Source organism: Macaca mulatta, chromosome 7, assembly GCF_049350105.2.
Source record: "Macaca mulatta isolate MMU2019108-1 chromosome 7, T2T-MMU8v2.0, whole genome shotgun sequence".
In the NCBI taxonomy this organism is placed as follows: Eukaryota; Metazoa; Chordata; class Mammalia; order Primates; family Cercopithecidae; genus Macaca; species Macaca mulatta.
In genome coordinates, this window is record NC_133412.1 from 6,555,821 (window position 1) to 6,572,625 (window position 16,805).

Here is a 16,805-nt window from a genome sequence, read left to right on the forward strand (position 1 = left end):
TGTTTGACTTCCATTTGTGAAGTTTAAATGAGATTTGTTACTGTTGTTTTTATGCTAATCCCTAGTACATGGCCTGCAGTAAACACCCAGGACACCCAGGATATGGTCATTACTGCTCGATTTTCCTCATCCCCAGTCTCAAGGGGAAGCCAGGACAATGAGAACAGCCACTTGTCATCAGGATTCACTGAAAGGGCCCCAGGGTGGGATGGTGGGGAGATAAAAAGCATGAGAGAAGTTGGCACAAAGGAGTTATGGGACAAAGGGTCCAAGATAGGCAGAAAAGAAAATGTTGCCAGTTGATGGGGAAGAAAGGAAGTCAGAGGGCTCTGACACTGAGGGGGACAGAACATCTCCAGGTGCACTCTCATCTCTTGTAGTCAGCAACGGGTATCCTCGGAGACAGCCCTATATCATTTGCTCCCCTGAAGGAACTGGAGGTAAGAGGCTCTGGGCAGAGGTGCAGTGACCCTGCAGGCCAATCCTCCAACCTCTTCCTACAGCGGGGACTGGGTGCCCCTCTGCCAGCTGAGACAGCCCACACACACCCCAGCCCTAATGATTGTTCTCTCTACCTCTCCCCTGACTCCTCCTCCACCTCCTCCTCTCTGCATGTGCCTCAGAGCCCGTGCCAAGAACTAGCAGCAGCTCTGGACTCGAGGTCCGTCAAAATCAGTCAACTGAAGAACACCATCAAATCCTTGGTAAGAGTCCTGTGGGGTCTCCTGATTCCACACTGCCAATCCTGGGCTCCAGTTTCCCCTTGGGGCCCTGAAGAAAGGGGCTGGCGGACCTGGTGCCAAGGACAAATAGGGAGCTGGGGTGCTCAGGTCTCACCTGGAGGGACCCCAGAGCACGCAGCATGACTGTTCTTTTGCTGCCCTCTTTGCCGACTATCTCCTCTCCACACACCCCTGCTCGAGTCCTTGCTACACACGCCCTGGGGTGGTTGCCTCTCGGGGGAGTGAGAGCCTGACTGGTTGTCAGGGGCCCCGTATTTCTGCTGTGGCTCAGACCCTAATTTGCTCTTTGATTCTGGACAAGCCGCCTCTCCTTTCTGGACTCGTGTTTCCAGAGAAGGTAGTGAGTATCAAAGGTGTCTGTTAGCTCTGAGAGTCTGAGATTTAAAGGCCACCTAGAATGGGAACCTCAGGGCCAAGGGCTCCTGACTGTCCTTTTCCATCCTATATCTGCTGTGAAGAACCGTACCTGGCCCGTTCGTGCTCAGTAAATGTTTATGGAATGAACGCACTTTTCTAAATCACAAGCAGGCGGAAGGGGGGGCCTTTCTCAAACTCCATCTCTAGAGGATTGTGTTCCTGTCCTCTCAAGAGATTCCACATTCAGACTTTGAGTTCTGTGGCTGTGGGTGAAAACCAACAAAGACCGGAATCCTCTGTCCTTGGGCGCTTGAGGAGGGTTTACCAGTTCGTGTTCCCATTGGGTCTGAGAACTTTGCCTTTAAAATCCATTCCTGGCCCCTGCCTACCGCTTCCTGGCCTGGGGAATAGAGTTGAGGAGCCACCTTCCATCACCTTAATTTGACTCTCCCCACAGAAACAACAGAAGAAACAAGTGGAACATCAGCTGGAAGAAGTAATGTGATTTCTTTTTTTCCTCGCGACATGACGGCTGGGTTTGGGGGGCACTCAGATGTAGAGGCCCCTGTCTCATCTCGCCCACTCCCAGCCTGGGGAAGAAGGCTCACCCCTCAGATTCCACCCCATCCCCACAGGGTCCCTGATAACCTGGTCCCATGGGTGGGCCTGTCCTGGGGCATTGGTGGCTTTCTGGGGGCATGTCTCTTGCTGTGCCACCTCTGCCTCCCCCTGGTAAGAGCTCTGTCTTCCTCTTCCTATAGGAAAAGAAGGCAAACAATGAGAAACAGAAAGCCGAAAGGGAGCTACAGGTGAGTGGAGGGTGTGAAGTTTTCTCCTGTCCTCCGGGGAATGGTTCTTTCCTTCTCTTCCAGCACTTGCTTGGCTTTTCTCCCAAAGGTTCAAATCCAGACATTGAACGTACAGAAAGGGAAACTAAGTACGGACCTGTTTCACGCGAAACGTTCGCTCAGATACTTTGAAGGTGGGAATCTGGGCGCCCTGTCATCCTTCAGCCTGGCACTTTGACAGGTCTTTAGGGGGAGTCCTTTGGGCCCCATCTCAACTCTCTCATTACAGAGGAGTCCAAGGATCTGGCCGACCGCCTGCAATGTTCATTGCAGCGTAAAGGAGAGTTGGAGCAGGTTCTCTCTGCTGTCACCGCCACACAGAAGAAAAAGGCGAACCCAGTGAGTCCAACAACCTGCCCCGTCCCCTGGAAGCCCGGCTTCGCAGATGGAGGAGTGAGCCCCTAGGTCCCTTCTGCAGGATGGAGTGTCCTGCCCAGGAGGCAGCATGGCCATTTCTTGCTGTTTTTGTATGTGGTTGTTAGAGGCAGCCTGGGGCTGAGTCAGCTGCTGTGGGTGAGTTGGGGGGCGCGGTGGGGGCTGAACACTGGATGCAGAGCTTGGAGGCCAAGTACCTGCCCTGCCCTTACCTGGCTGGGGTCTTGGCCAAGTCCTAGGTGGGGTATTGGGTACTTGTTCTGTGAAGGTACAGAAGAGTACCTTTAGTATGATACCATTTCTGTAGAGAGGAAACGTGTGTGTGTGTGTGCACATATTATGATAGTATACATAAAACATGTCTGCAACAGTTCAAAAAAACTCGGGAGAGAGCAACAAGGTGGCTGGGAGATACTTCCCTTCTGTACCTTCTGAGTTTTGGACTATGCAAAGGTATCATCGTGTCAAAAACTGAACAAAAGATTAATTTTCCCCTTCCTATCTGTGCTTTCAACCCCAGCAAGAAAATGGGCTTAGAGAATCGGATAGACCTGGGTGTTCAAATCCCAGCTCTGCCTAAGTGATGTTAGGCAAGCATTTAACCTCAAATACTCCATGTTTTTTCATCTACGCAATAGAGGGAATCGTAGTAACTGTCTCCTTTGGTGGTTGTGAGGATTAAAGGGAATTGCTAGCATGGTGCCTGGTGAAACACTCCATAAAGGTTCAGACAGTGGTAGTAATAACAGTAATAACAAGAGCAATATTATGTGATCTCTCTGGGCCTCTGTTAGCCAGCTATAAATTCGATCTCTTTCCCTGTCCCTTCCAACTTTACTGAGTTCTTTTAAAAACCAGACCATGGGCTTGGAAATGCCTCGATGTTTACTGACTGAGTTGTATACTGAGTCTAGCCCTAGCTCTTTTAAGGGGCACTGTGTGGAATGGCCCAGGCTCCCCAGATTGAAACTTCTCACTCTTCACCATCCAGTCCTCGAGCCACAGGAAAGCACGTATGGAGTGGAAGTTAGAGTGGTCCACACGGGAGCAGGCACTTCTGAAAGCACAGCTGACACAGGTGGGGTTTTGCAGAGGGAGGGAGGGAAGCAAGATGACCCCAAGTGGCCAGGAGCAGGTGAGGACCAGTGACAGCCCTTCCTAACTTCTGTGCCCATTCTTGCAGTTGAAGGAGTCGCTAAAAGAAGCCCATCTAGAGAGAGATGAATATGTTCAACATCTAAAAGGAGAGAGGGCCCGGTGGCAGCAGAGGATGAAGAAAATGTCACAGGAGGTGAGATCTGATCCTTCAGCCCCCTGACCTTAGACAGGTCACGGAATCTTTCTGGGCATCTGTAAAATGGGCATCTGTAATATACAGCCAGAGGTGGTCATGGGTCTGGGCTTTGTGGAGGTGGGGGCAGAGAGGGAGATGGCAGCCACCAGCCCCTCTCTTCAGGGCCCTTTCCCCCTGTGCTTTGGGCAGGTTTACACCTTGAAGAAGGAGAAGAAGGATGACATGCGTCGGGTGGAGAAGCTGGAGAGGAGCTTGTCCAAACTCAAGAACCGGATGGGTAAGATGGGGCTGGTGTGACCTGGGAGCAGGCCTGGCATCAGAGGGCTGTGGGGGGCTTAGAATGCCCCAGGGAGGTGGGTGGATGGAAGGGCTTTGAGGCAGAGGGAAAGAGGTCTGTGCCAGGAGACGGCAAGTCTTGTCATCTGTGTGAGCCTCAGTGTCCCCATCAGCACAGAGGGCCCATTGTCAGCCACCCACAGTGCTCTCCATCTGAAAGTGGTTGGAAGATTGGCTACCATCCGGGTGGGAGGAATCATTAGCAGTGAGGCCAAGTTTGGGGAGGCTGAGAGGAGCTGTGCACCAAGAGGAGGGATTTTGTTGTTTTTTTTTGGTTTTGGAGAATCCAGAGGCCCTTATTGTCTACTTCCTTTCTCAGCTAAACCCCTGTCCCTGGACCCCCCAGCTGTGCCCGCTGAGGAGGAGCTGCAGCACCTGAGGAAGGAACTAGAGAGGGTGTCAGCAGAGCTCCAGGCCCACGTGGAAAACCATCAACACGTAAGTCTCCTGAACCAGACACTAAAGGAGAGGCTTCGGGAGCAGGAGGAGAGGCTTCAGCAGCTGCCCGAGCCACAGAGCGGCGTCAAGGAGCTGGTGCATTGCCCCACCTGCAGAGCCTATCCTCCTCCCTAGCCCTCCAGGCCTTTGTTTCCCCACCTGTGAAATGGGGCAACATAGCCCTCATGTGAAATGTTACTTCTAAAGGCACCTGTGAGCCAGAGCCCTGCTCTGGTGGCTGTGGGACAGAGGGGATGATTTTTCTAACCTGCCTCCACCCTTCCCCGTGCCGTGGGAGGCAGACACCAAGTTCTGGGGTCTCCAGTTTCAGTGGGTGGCTGCTGATTGCTTCTCTCTGTCCAGAACAACGAGAACAAGAGCGCACTGCACTTGGAGCAGCAAATAGAGGAGCTACAGGGAAAGCTGGGTGAGGTAAAGGAGACGGTAACCTCCACCCCATCCAAGAAGGCCTGGGAGGCGGGCACCAGCCTCTGGGGATGGGAGGTGCCAGGCCAGAAGCAGCTCCAGCCTGGGGGAGGTGACTCCACCACCCTCCAGGGCAGTCCTGAGACTGTTTCTTGCTTCCTGCCCTCTGACTTTTAGAGGTGGGTAGCCTTGGGCTCCTCCCAGGTCTGGACATCATCATCCCAGCTAGAGGCATAGAGCCCCCCAATCATAGGGGAAGAGGCAGTGGGATAAGAGGCTCCTTATGCCAGGCACGGTGGCTCACGCCTATAATCCCAGCACTTTGGGAGGCTGAGGCAGGAGAATTACTTGAGGTCGGAGTTCAAGATCAGCCTGGCCAACATTGTAAAACCTCATCTCTACTAAAATTACAAAAAAAAAAAAAAAAAAAAGTAGCCTGGCATGGTGGCTCATGCCTGTAATCCCACCTACTCAGGAGGCTGAGGCCCGAGAATCACTTGAGCTCAGGAGGTGGAGGTTGCAGTGAGCTGAGATTGCACCACTGCACTCCAGCCTGGGCCACAGAGTGACACTCTGTCTCAAAACAAAACAAAAAGGCTCCTTAGATTAAAACCGGATTCCAGCCTCAGTTCCACTGGTCACGATTCAAGTACTTTGCATCTCTAAGTCTCTGTTTCTTTAACTTCAAAAGGAAGTTCGCATTTTCCTTACAGAGGTGCTGAGGATTAAATGAGATAATACATGGAAAGCACTAGGCCTCTAACACGCTTAGCAGATGGCGGCTGGCTCCCACTGCTTTTCCACCAGTCTGTGGCCTACAGTTCAAATGGTGAAGGAGGGTATGAGATTTGAGGCTGAGGAAGGAGGCATGGTGTTCTAGGAAAGGGAGGCAGTCACTTAGGCCTGGAGCAAGGGGCCAGGGGCCTGGGAAGACAACAGAGCCCCAGTGCCCTCACTACCTTATTGATGAGTCCAGAATCTGGAAGCCAGCAGCCACGTGCCCTCACACCCAGGGTCTTCCTGCAGGTGGAGCTGAAGAGCCAAAAGGCTCAGAGTCTGCAGCAGCAGCCAGACCATTACCTGGGTCACCTGCAGCAGTCCGTGGCCACCTATCAGCAGCAGGTGGCCGCCTATCAGCAGTTGACCTCTGAGAAGGAGGCGCTGCACAGGCAGTTACTGCAGCAGACCCAGCTAATGAACCAGCTGCAGCAGCAGGAAGCTTGGGGCAAAGCGGTGGCCGAGATGGCCCACCAAAAGTTTTAGGAGACCCAGGGGAGGGACCTGCTGAGGACGGGGCCATGAGGGGGACGACCTGGCAAACTCCGTGCCGCCTTACTCTTTTCTGGCCCCTTAGGAGCACCTGGAAGCTGCCAGGCAGCAGAATCAGCAGCTGCAGGACCAACTGAGCCTCATGGCTCTCCCTGGGGAAGGTATGGGAGACCACTCAGAGGAAGAGGAGAGAGCCCCAGGAGGAAGGGGGGACTGTTAGCAGCATAGGATTGAGGAGTTGGAAGAGACCTTTAGAACAGCTGGTCATTATGCTGACCGGGTGCCTGCACTAAGTTCGGCATCAATATGGCGACCTCCTGGGAGCGGTGGGGCCACCAAGTTGCCTAAGGATGGCTGAACTGGCCCAGGTCAGAAACGGAGCAGGTCAGAACTCCCACAATGACTGGTAGTGGGACTGTGCCTGGGCAGTATAGCAAGATCTTGGGTCTTAAAAATAAAAATAAAGAACAGCAGCTCATTCCTCTCTGGGGAGGGGCTGGCTCAGGGTTACCCAGTGAGGGTGGAGGCAGAGTTGGGCCCACAGTACCTCCCTTATTGGGTTGTCTGAGGAGCCCTCTGGCCACTCCCCACAGGAGATGGAGGACAACATCTGGACAGTGAGGAGGAGGAGGGACCTCGGCCCATGCCGAGCGTCCCAGAGGACCAGGAGAGCTGGGAGGCCATGGTGAGCCTGACTCCCCCCGCACCCATTTTACCACCTTCCTCTGTGGTCCCAGCCCCAGGGACTGGGGGCGAGTCTGTGATCGGGGAGCCCCAGCGGGGCCTGCGGGAAGTCATGGAGAAGCTGGAGGTGAGTGAGTGCTGGCATGGGCCAAGAAGGGCAGGGGTGGGGCAGGTCACTGCCGAGATGTGACCCCATTATTTTGGCTCCAGAGCGGCCTTATGGACCTCCTGGAGGAGCAGGCAGACCTGAGGGAGCGTGTGGAGAAACTAGAAGTTCAGTTCATCCACTACTGGAGGGAGAGATGCCATCAGTGAGTGGGAGGTCAGGGCACGGCAGGGGGAGCTGCAGGGCCCTCAGAGGGGCCCCAGCGTCTGAGTCCTGTCCTCCTGCAGGAAAATTCGTCACCTTATAAATGAGCCAGGAGGCAGTGTCAAAGATGCAGCACGGGGAGGACATCATCAGGCTGGCCCAGGACAGGGAGGAGATGAAGGTAGCGTGTGCAACATCTCTGCGGGGGTGGGGTGGGGTGGGCGTGAAGGGCGCCGGCAGCGGTGTGACTGCTGAGCACCCCTCCCTCCAGGTGAAGCTGCTGGCCCTGCAGGAGATGGTGTTGCGGCTGATGCTGACCAGAACAACGAGCACAGCAAACTCCTGACCTCTTCCCAGAACCCTGTTGAGGAGCCCGGTCCAGGAGCCCCAGCCCCCCAGGAGACTGGGGATGCCCACAAGCATGGTGGTGAGTAGCGCCCTCAGGCGGGGCGGGCAGGCAGGAGCGGGGTGCGGGGGGGGGACGGGCGGGGCTTGCACTGTGCTCAGATCCCCCATTCACTGTCTCCAAACTCCCAACTCCCTCTCTCCAAAGATCTTTGTGACATGAGCCTCACCGACAGCCAGGAGCCAGCTCACGAGGCCACGGAGGGGTCTCCCCACAACAACCCTGCTGCACAGACCATCACGCAGGAGCACCAGGAGCACCCAGGCTTGGGCAGCAGCCGCTCTGTGCCGTTCTGTTGCTGGGCTTGGCTGCCGAGAAGGAGGAGATAAACATCACCATCATCAAAGAGCTGCTCAAGACCTTTTTAAAAAAGAAAGTTACGGGGTTAATCTCCTACACAATTCATTTCCTTCATTTGAATGATTATTTGTGTTTCTAATTTATAGTTTATTTGTAAAAAGTTAAAAAAGTGGGTCTCTGTGCCTTTCACTGAGGTTCACTCTGGCATCCTTTAGCATTTTTCTGTTTTAATTTCATAATTGTAGGTCATTAGCATGTATATTGAGTTTGCCGTTACGTGGTGGGAGTTCAAACACACAAAGACCCACTGTTTGCACAAAACTGTTCTCGCTGGTTTGGAATAGGCTGCCTTGCTTTTTCAATGTTATTGCAGCATCTATGTTCATTACAGAATTCAGAGAAAATTTGCTTATGTTCTGCTATTGTTTGATGTAATCTTAATCACAGTGAGCTCTTCATTAGCTCAATATGTGGTTTACCTCCAAGTGTCACTGTTGATTACTTTGTAATATGCCACCGTGAGTGTCTGGATGGAGGGAGGAGGGAAACAAAGAACAAAAGGGACTAAGATGGCGTATTTCCTGGTTCTTCATCACCAACTTTCCTGAGCCTGGGAAAGACACAGGTCAACTGCGCAGGTGCAACCTGATGTCCGACCAAGGAAACCGAAACCTACCTGGCCGCGCCTACCACAGGGCCCGACCCGCCCATGTCCGGCCTACTGCCCGCCCACTCCCAGGCCCAAGACATAAAGCCGCTCCAGGCAGACAGGCAGCGCGAACTTCCTCCTCGCCTCCTCGTATGCGGACTCAGGAACTTCTCCCCAGAACGCCAGAGCGACTTCCTTGGCCTCCACTGCTGGAGACCGGTGAACTTCGCCCTTTCTTCTTTCACGTTGTCTAGCTAATAAAGTTTCTTTTTACTTTGCCTACTTGCCTTTTCTCTGGCGCCTGCTGTGGTGGTCGCACAAAACAAATCAGTGAGTACTGACATTAGAGTTGTTTAAAGTCTGAGAACTGGAAACAGCCTTTCCCCCATTTTCTGTGTACTGGTGATGGGAGTAATAACGTTTTGGGGGAGCTTTTTAAATCTCACAGAAGAGGACAGTGGCCTGCTCCGGCAGGAATGTGCGGGATACAGTGTGTTTCATTTGTTCCGGCGCCAAGAATGAGCGCTGTACTATGGCAGTTTCCTTAGGATTCGTGTGTGCTCTGGGCTCATGAAGATACTGCATCAGGAGCTGCAGCAGTTGTACTCTTCTGATGACCTAAAAAGGGATTATTTCTGAGGAATGAAAGGCTCCCATGATTGACTGTGGATGTGGAAAACCTTTCCTGGCTTAGAGAATTTGTATCTGTAATACATTTGAAAATCAGAGTTCATGTTACCTGTTTTAATCACATGACTACATGTCCCAGTACACAAAAGGGTGCTGGCTGGCATTCTTCTTAATGTATGTAGTAAAGATCATAAGAAATCCTTTACGAGTTTAAATGTCCCTGGAACAGGCATACAGGCTCTAGTCAAGAATGAATTAAAGGAAAGCTGTGTGACACCTGGCATTCCTGTCTGTTCACAGAGCTTCTTTGAGGCTTGAAGATTGATTTTACCATCTAGACCTCTCTGGCTAATACCTATTCTTCAAACACCTTGGTTACTCTGACATAGGAATTTACTTCTTTTCCTTGAATGGAAAACACTTTAAAAATTAATAACAAACATTATTATAAACTAATATATGTGAGAGTACTTAGTTGAAACAAAAAGGAGTTTTAGTAGACAGTATTATACTAGCTTTGAAAATCAAGGAGAAGTTTATGCAACTTAAAATGTTTACAAACTGCAGTGCAATCTACTGTTTGTGAATGTCAATGTATTATCAGGAAACGTGTCTGTACAATCACAGGTATATTTCCTCACAAACTTCTTTACGAAGAGTGAAATATGTTTTTGTACCTCTCGGTTTCAGTTAGGGACATATTTTGTGCAATATTTATGTGATTGTGCCTATGCATGAGGAATGAATGAATTTCAGTCACATATTCCCTAAATCATAGCTTGATGATGCTTGGCAAAGAATCAACAGTTAAAACTTCATGAGGTTCTAATGTCTGTGTTCAAAACACATCACAGTGTTAGGATGTGGGGAGATATGTACGTGTGCTCCCTGGGGTGGGGATTTCTAGTTACTAGACCATCTCCATTTTTAGCATTTGGCATCCTCATGACACTTTTATAAATATGATATTCTAACAGGAGAGCAACAATAGGATTTTACCGATGGAATAACAGATTTGCCTGCATTCACTGAAAGAGCGCAAATATTGGGTCCTTGTGACTTCAACTGACTCTTCCGAATTGTATGAATGTATCAATACATTAGATAAACCCAGGTGCAGAATGATAAAGAAAAAATGTTAGACCCAATAATGTGGCTAATTAATAGGGTCTGGTTTCTGGCCCATGGGGTTAAAATGGACTCATAGTCCTGTTCCTGCCTTTTATTCTCTGAACTTGCCGCTTTTGCATTCTCTGAGTTCAGTTTAAAGACAGTTGCTAGCATCTGTGACCAATCTGACAATACTGTGTTCTTCAGCTGCCTATGGATTAATCACACACTGGCATATTTAAGCTGAATGTCAGTCTGGAAAATAAATTTACTAGATTAACTGAAATTCCACTCTTTGTGTAGGTATTTGTCATATATTTAAGAAAAAGCTAAAAAGAATGGAAATTGTATGACAGTAACTTAAGTCTTCAAAGTGCACGCAGTCTTTTGCGATACCTCATTCAGCCAAGTATTTGTGCTCTTCCTCATTCAGTATAGGGCAGCTTTTTTTTTTTTTGAGACGGAGTCTCGCTCTGTCGCCCAGGCTAGAGTGCAGTGGCCGGATCTCAGCTCACTGCAAGCTCCGCCTCCCGGGTTCACGCCATTCTCCTGCCTCAGCCTCCCAAGTAGCTGGGACTACAGGCGCCCGCCACCTTGCCCGGCTAGTTTTTTGTATTTTTTAGTAGAGGCGGGGTTTCACCATGTTAGCCAGGATGGTCTCGATCTCCTGACCTAGTGATCCGCCCGTCTCGGCCTCCCAAAGTGCTGGGATTACAGGCTTGAGCCACCGCGCCCGGCCTAGGGCAGCTTTCAATTTGCTTAGAGGGCAACATTGGAAGGTTAGAGTTCATCAGAAACATAGAATTTTAAAATGTGAGTTCAACTGAATAAATCTGAATTTCTGTAGGAAGAATCAAAACACCTATTTAAAGATTGCAATATATAATAATCATTTTAAAGTATTTGATTAAACCTGATAGGTTTTCCAGAAATGAAAAAAAAAAATCAGCTCTAAAACCAAAGCTGATTTTTAGAAAATTTGAAAACATAAACCAGCCCTACCTATAATATAATTTCTCTAAAACTTTATCTTAGTCATTTAAAAATAATATAACTATTAAAAAATACAACTGCTATCTTAATGTTCTGAAATAAGTTAAAACATTTTAAAATATGAATACTGTAGTTTAAAAGAAACAGTGGCAAGGAAAAGTAGAAAAAGAAATGCCAATTCCAGTCCAAAGCTTTATTTACCAAGTTTTCTTAGAATGAATTTTACCAATTTATGAATTCTTGTAAACAGAATGTATAATGGAAATACTGAAAGACTTTTGCCTAAAGTGGCATTATGGACTGCTGGTGTGATGCTACTGTAATGTAATAAATTCTTAAATTGTTGCAAAGTGCTGTTTTTGCCTTAAAATTTTGTGTGTCTTGAAAACTGTAGTATTAAAGGTATTGATAGTGTGCAAATGCTGGGCATGCTTGACATGAGATAATCGGTTTCATTTTTACAAAACTGCAATATAACTATGCAAGTGTTTATTAAAAGAACAAAATAAGAAAGTTACAGGATTAAAAGAAATTATGGGGTGAAAGTTATGGGATTAAAAAATGTAAAAAAGTTGTGACAAAAAAAACTTCTGCCAAAAAAGTAGAAAAAAGTTTTATGAAAAATTACCAAAACAAGTTATGAAAAAGAAGTAACAGGATTTTTTATAAAAGTCATGGGATAAAAATAAAAATGAAAAGCAGGTTCCTGTCAGCAAAGCCTGGAGAAGCGGGGCTGGAGTCTCCACAGCCACCGTGTCCCTGCCACCCCTTCCCAGTCACCCCTTTACAATCAGGGTAGCAAGACAAGACCTCTGTCAATGGGGAAAGACAAACAGACCCTTTGCCACCTTGACCAGGGCTGAGTCCTTAAATTTTCGGATGACGATGATTGTTATTTAAGAGCCAGAGGCTGGTGGGGTTGGTTTGTTTGGAGGAGGCCTGATGGCCTCCTTTCTCTCACCATAGCAACTTTTCCCTCAGCAGGGCTCCCAGCTTCTTATTCAGAGAGGTAGCTGAGGCAGGACAGTGGGGCTAACTGTGGACCAGGCGAGGGCACGGGCTGCGGGCGTGGCCCCCTTCCCTGGTGTACATACTGTGTCTGTGTAACATTTTGTAGATCTCAGAGGGTAGGGCCGCCCCTGTATCGGACGTAGCGGAGGTTGGAGCTGGCACATGGGGAGGAGGTTCTAATAATTATTTGTGGCTGGGAAACTTATTTATTGCTAGCATAGGACAGAGGAAGGAGGCGTGGATGGGGTTGTGACTCCCTGGTGGCGTGATCGCAGCTCACTGCAACTTCCACCTCTCATGCTCAAGTGATCCTCCCACCTCAGCCTCCCAGGTAGCTGGGAGTATAAGCATGCACTACTATGCCTGGCTAGTTTTTTAAATTTTTTTGTAGAGAAAAGGTCTTGCTATGTTGCTCATGCTGGTCTTGAACTCCTGGCCTGAAGCGATTCTCCCATCTTGACCTCCCAAAGCACTGGGATTACAGGCATGAGACATTGCTCTGGTCCATAAGGTTTTCTCTTTATTTCTGTTTTGTTGTTTTGTTGTTGTTGTTGTTGTTGTTGAGAGAGTCTTGGTCTTGTTCCCAGACTGGAGTGCAGTGGTGCAATCTCAGCTCACTGCAACCTCCGCCTCCTGGTTCAAGCAATTCTCATGCCTGTAGCCTCCCGGGTTACAGGTATGAGCCACTGCACCTGGCTAATTTTTGAATATTTAGTAGAGACAGAGTTTTGCCATGTTGGCCAGATTGGTCTCCAACTCCTGGCCTCAAGCAATGCGCCCTCCTCAGCCTCCCAAAGTGCTGGGATTACATGTGTGAGCCACTGCTCCCGGTTAAGAACCCATCTCTATTTAAATAACAGAAGAAAATTCAGAATATGTGGAATACACAACACCACAGGCCAAAGTTATGTACCTCTCTGAGGTAATCTGTGTAAACAATTTGATATCTATCCTTTCAAGTTCCTACTTGCTACGCATATGTATACACATGTACACAAGTATACGTTGACACATTCCCCCTTCCCTGCTGTCGTGCTATTAGTCTTTGTTTTGTAGAAAGTGGACCAACTCTATGTTCTTTGCTGGCCTGTATTTCTCCTATTCAGTGATGTGTTACGAATATGTGTTTAAGTCAATTTATGCAACTCTTTAATACCATTTTAAAAGGTTATGATATACGATCATATGAAGGTATTACAATTTATTCCAACAGTTAACTTTTGCACGTTTAATAATTTCCATTGATTTGCCAGGGTGAACATTCTCATGTCACGGCTAAATCCTTTCGTATGGACATCCTTAATTATTCTCTTAAGTTAAACGTTTAAATAAACTTGCTAGATTAGTCTCATTTCTTAAAAAGTTCTTAATTCATAGTTTATATGTAACATTGTAGTTTTATATGTACTTGCAAATAGCTATAGTTCCTGTAAAAAAAAAAAAGTGATAAAATTAAACTTTAACATATGCCAAAAATATTTTGACTTAGCGCTTCATTAAGTGCATGATTACAGTCTCTATATCTTTTGATTTACCTTTCTATCTTTACAATTTTCAGCCGAGACACTTAGAGGTCCCATAGTAAATTAAGGTTTTCTTTTTTTAATAATCTCCATCTTTCTTAATTTGGTGAGTCACAATAAGTTATTTTGGGGTTGTTGAAAGCTGTGGCTCTGTTCTAAATTTGAGCCCAGAAATCATGCCACTTACAAAATATGCTTTGTCTTCCAACATCAGAGTGTCCGGTAGAAGGTGACAATTCTTGGAACTTAAAAAATCTAAAACAGGACAGGAACACAATCTGGAAAATATTTCTGTTTCTGATAATATGGCTGAGTAGGTGCTCTGCAAACCCTCTCTCATAAAATAGACATGCTGGATAGTCCTTGCCAAGATATACTTGAACTTGCCATAAAAGAAAAATCCAGACTCTCTAAGAATGAAGATGAAGTGAAAATCAGAAGGCTACTATGAGAATAATGGGGAAGTAGCCCCTGTTATCAAGGTATGTGTGCATGTGTTCAATAAAAAGTTTCAAACCTAAAAAAAGTTGAGATAATTAATATTGCCCTACATATATACATCATCAACAATTTTTCATTCATGGCATGGCCAGCTTTTCGTCTATTTTTTAAAGGTGGGGTTTTGCTGTGTTTGCCCAGGCTTGAGTGCAGTGGCATGATCTTGGCTCACTGCAACTTCTGCCTCCCGGGTTCAAGCAGTCCTCCTGCCTCAGCCTCCTAAGTAGCTGGGATTACAGGTGCCCAGCACCACATCCAGATAATTTTTGTATTTTTACTAAAGATGGGGTTTCACCACATTGGCCAGCCTGGTCTCAGACTCCTGACCACAGGTCATCTGCCTGCCCTGGCCTCCCAAAAAGTGCTGGGATTACAGAGGTGAGCCACTGCACCTGGCCACAGCCAGCTTTGTTTCGTTTATATTCCCACTTCATTTATATACACTCCTTCTTCCTCTGAATTATTTTGAAGTAAAACCTATAAAGATCATATCTTTTTTTTTTTTTTTTTTTTTTTTTTTGAGACGGAGTCTTGCTCTGTGGCCCAGTCTGGAGTGCAGTGGCCGGATCTCAGCTCACTGCAAGCTCCGCCTCCCGGGTTCCCGCCATTCTCCTGCCTCAGCCTCCCGAGTAGCTGGGACTACAGGTGCCGCCACCTCGCCCAGCTAGTTTTTTGTATTTTTAGTAGAGATGGGGTTTCACCGTGTTAGCCAGGATGGTCTCGATATCCTGATCTCGTGATCTGCCCGTCTCAGCCTCCCAAAGTGCTGGGATTACAGGCATGAGCCACCGCGCCCGGCCCATCATATCATTTTTTAATTACCGTGTATGTATCTGTAGAAGACAAATAATTTTTAAAAATAAATATATTCGCAATGCCATTAAATACCAAAAAAGTAATACATTCGGGAAATAGCCATAAATCTAGAGTTCACATGTTCTTGACTTACTCATAAGTGATTTTTTCTAGGCTATCAATTTCAATCAGATACCTGTTTGCTCATATTTACATTCCTAACTGAACAATGTCTTAAACTGACAGAAAATGCAGGTGATCTTATGACCAAATGCCTCATGCAAGGAAAAAACTTGAAACTGCAAGAGGAGTCCCTCCAAATGTAGAAAGGACCAGTATTTTAAGAGAGATGTTAACTAAAATGTGGCAATGTAAGGAGCAGAGCAGGAAGAAACTTTCTGTCAGAAACTTACAACAAGTCAATTTCATAGTTCCTTTCCGCGGTCCTTCCACAACCGCCTCTGGCATCTGTTTTCTCTACAATGGCGGTAACAATAGTAGCTATTTCAGAGCAGGAAAAGGCTTAGAGCAGTGCTAGAAGAGGGTCCTGGCTATATAAAGTTCAGTTGTTTGTATATTGTAACAAAATTACTTTTTTTTTTTGGTCAATAACAGATTTCTTTTGGAAAAGTAGCAGCCTCCAGTCCAGGGAACACCTGCAGTTCCCACTAAGTGAACATTGGTGTCTGCTAATCTTTGCCTCTGTTTCTCTCAATAACATACTGTCAAGCTGTTCCTTGATTTAGCAGTTTTATTTACTTTTCCTTTTTTTTTCCTTTCCCTTTTCCTGAGATACAGTCCCTCTCTGTTTCCCAGTCTGGACTGCAGCAGCGCCATCGTGGCTCACTGCCACCTCCACCCCGGTCTCAAGCAATCCTCCTCCATCAGCCTTCACAGTAGCTGGGACTACCCCCCGGGCCCACCACGCTCTGCTCATCATTGTGGTTTTTGTTTTTCCGTTGAAACCGGGTTTGGGGCCAGACTCAGTGACTCATGCCTGCAATACCAGCACCCCCGAAGGCCAAGGCCGGTGGATCACCCGAGGGGAGGAGGTGGAGACCAACAGCCCGACCAACGTGGAGGATCCCAGCCTCTACCAATAAAAAATAAAAAACCGGGCATGGTGGCTCACGCCTGCAATCTCAGCCAGTCAAGAGGCTGAGGCAAGAGAACCACCCAAACCCAGGAGGCAGAGGCCGCGGGGAGCGGAGGCCCTGCCACTGCACTCCAGCCTGGGCAACAAGAGCGAAACTCCGCCTCAAGAATGAAAAAAAGAGAGACCAGGTTTCCCCTTGTTGCCCGGGCCGGTCTGGAACTCTTAGACTCAAGCGATCCGCCACGCTCAGCCCTCCAAAGACCTGGGATCCCAAGCGTGAGCCACCACGCCAGGCCGATCTATTCCTGTCTGATTAATAAACTGGGCCTTAGGGACTGGCTCAGGCCTGCAATCCCAGCACCAGGGGAGGCCCAGGCGGGCAGATAACCTGAGGTCAGAACATTGAGACCAGCCTGAGCAACATGGAGAAACCCCATCTCTAACAACAACAACAACAACAACAACAATACATAGATACATAATTAGCCGGGCGTGGTGGCTCACGCCTGCAATCCCAGCCACTCGGGAGGCTGTGGCAGGAGAACCACCCAAACCCGGGAGGCGGAGGCTGCGGGGAGCCGAGACCCTGCCACTAAACTCCATCCTGGGCAACAAGAGCGAAGCTCCCTCTCAAAACAAAAACAAAAACAAAACAAAACAAAAAAAAAAAACAGAGACTCAATTTCACCATGGTGCCCAGGCCGGCCTTAACTC

General features: G+C 48.1%; 1 protein-coding gene across 1 annotated transcript; it reads left to right on the forward strand.

Moving 5' to 3' along the window:
- The first annotated feature begins 102 nt into the window (after positions 1–102).
- Positions 103–8,713, forward strand: LOC100430266 (golgin subfamily A member 8J). The gene is made up of 18 exons (XM_077938784.1): positions 103–237; positions 381–440; positions 624–704; positions 1,558–1,596; positions 1,862–1,909; positions 1,998–2,082; positions 2,178–2,287; positions 3,315–3,401; positions 3,507–3,614; positions 3,807–3,894; positions 4,273–4,487; positions 4,755–4,823; positions 6,172–6,247; positions 6,680–6,771; positions 6,981–7,081; positions 7,164–7,261; positions 7,352–7,507; positions 7,634–8,713. Exons 1-18 carry the CDS (start codon positions 103–105, stop codon positions 7,813–7,815), a joined length of 1,830 nt encoding a protein of 609 aa, XP_077794910.1. The 3' UTR covers positions 7,816–8,713.
- The last annotated feature ends 8,092 nt before the right edge of the window (positions 8,714–16,805 follow it).

What these genes read in the sequence shown, in the direction of transcription:
- LOC100430266 (XM_077938784.1), top strand. Translation starts at nt 103, where the DNA reads ATGGTCATTACTGCTCGATTTTCCTCATCCCCAGTCTCAAGGGGAAGC. An exon ending in AGATAAAAAGCATGAGAGAA is followed by an intron (nt 238 to 380) that starts GTTGGCACAAAG and finishes CATCTCTTGTAG; the next exon opens with TCAGCAACGGGTATCCTCGG. An exon ending in TTCGCTCAGATACTTTGAAG is followed by an intron (nt 2,083 to 2,177) that starts GTGGGAATCTGG and finishes CTCTCATTACAG; the next exon opens with AGGAGTCCAAGGATCTGGCC.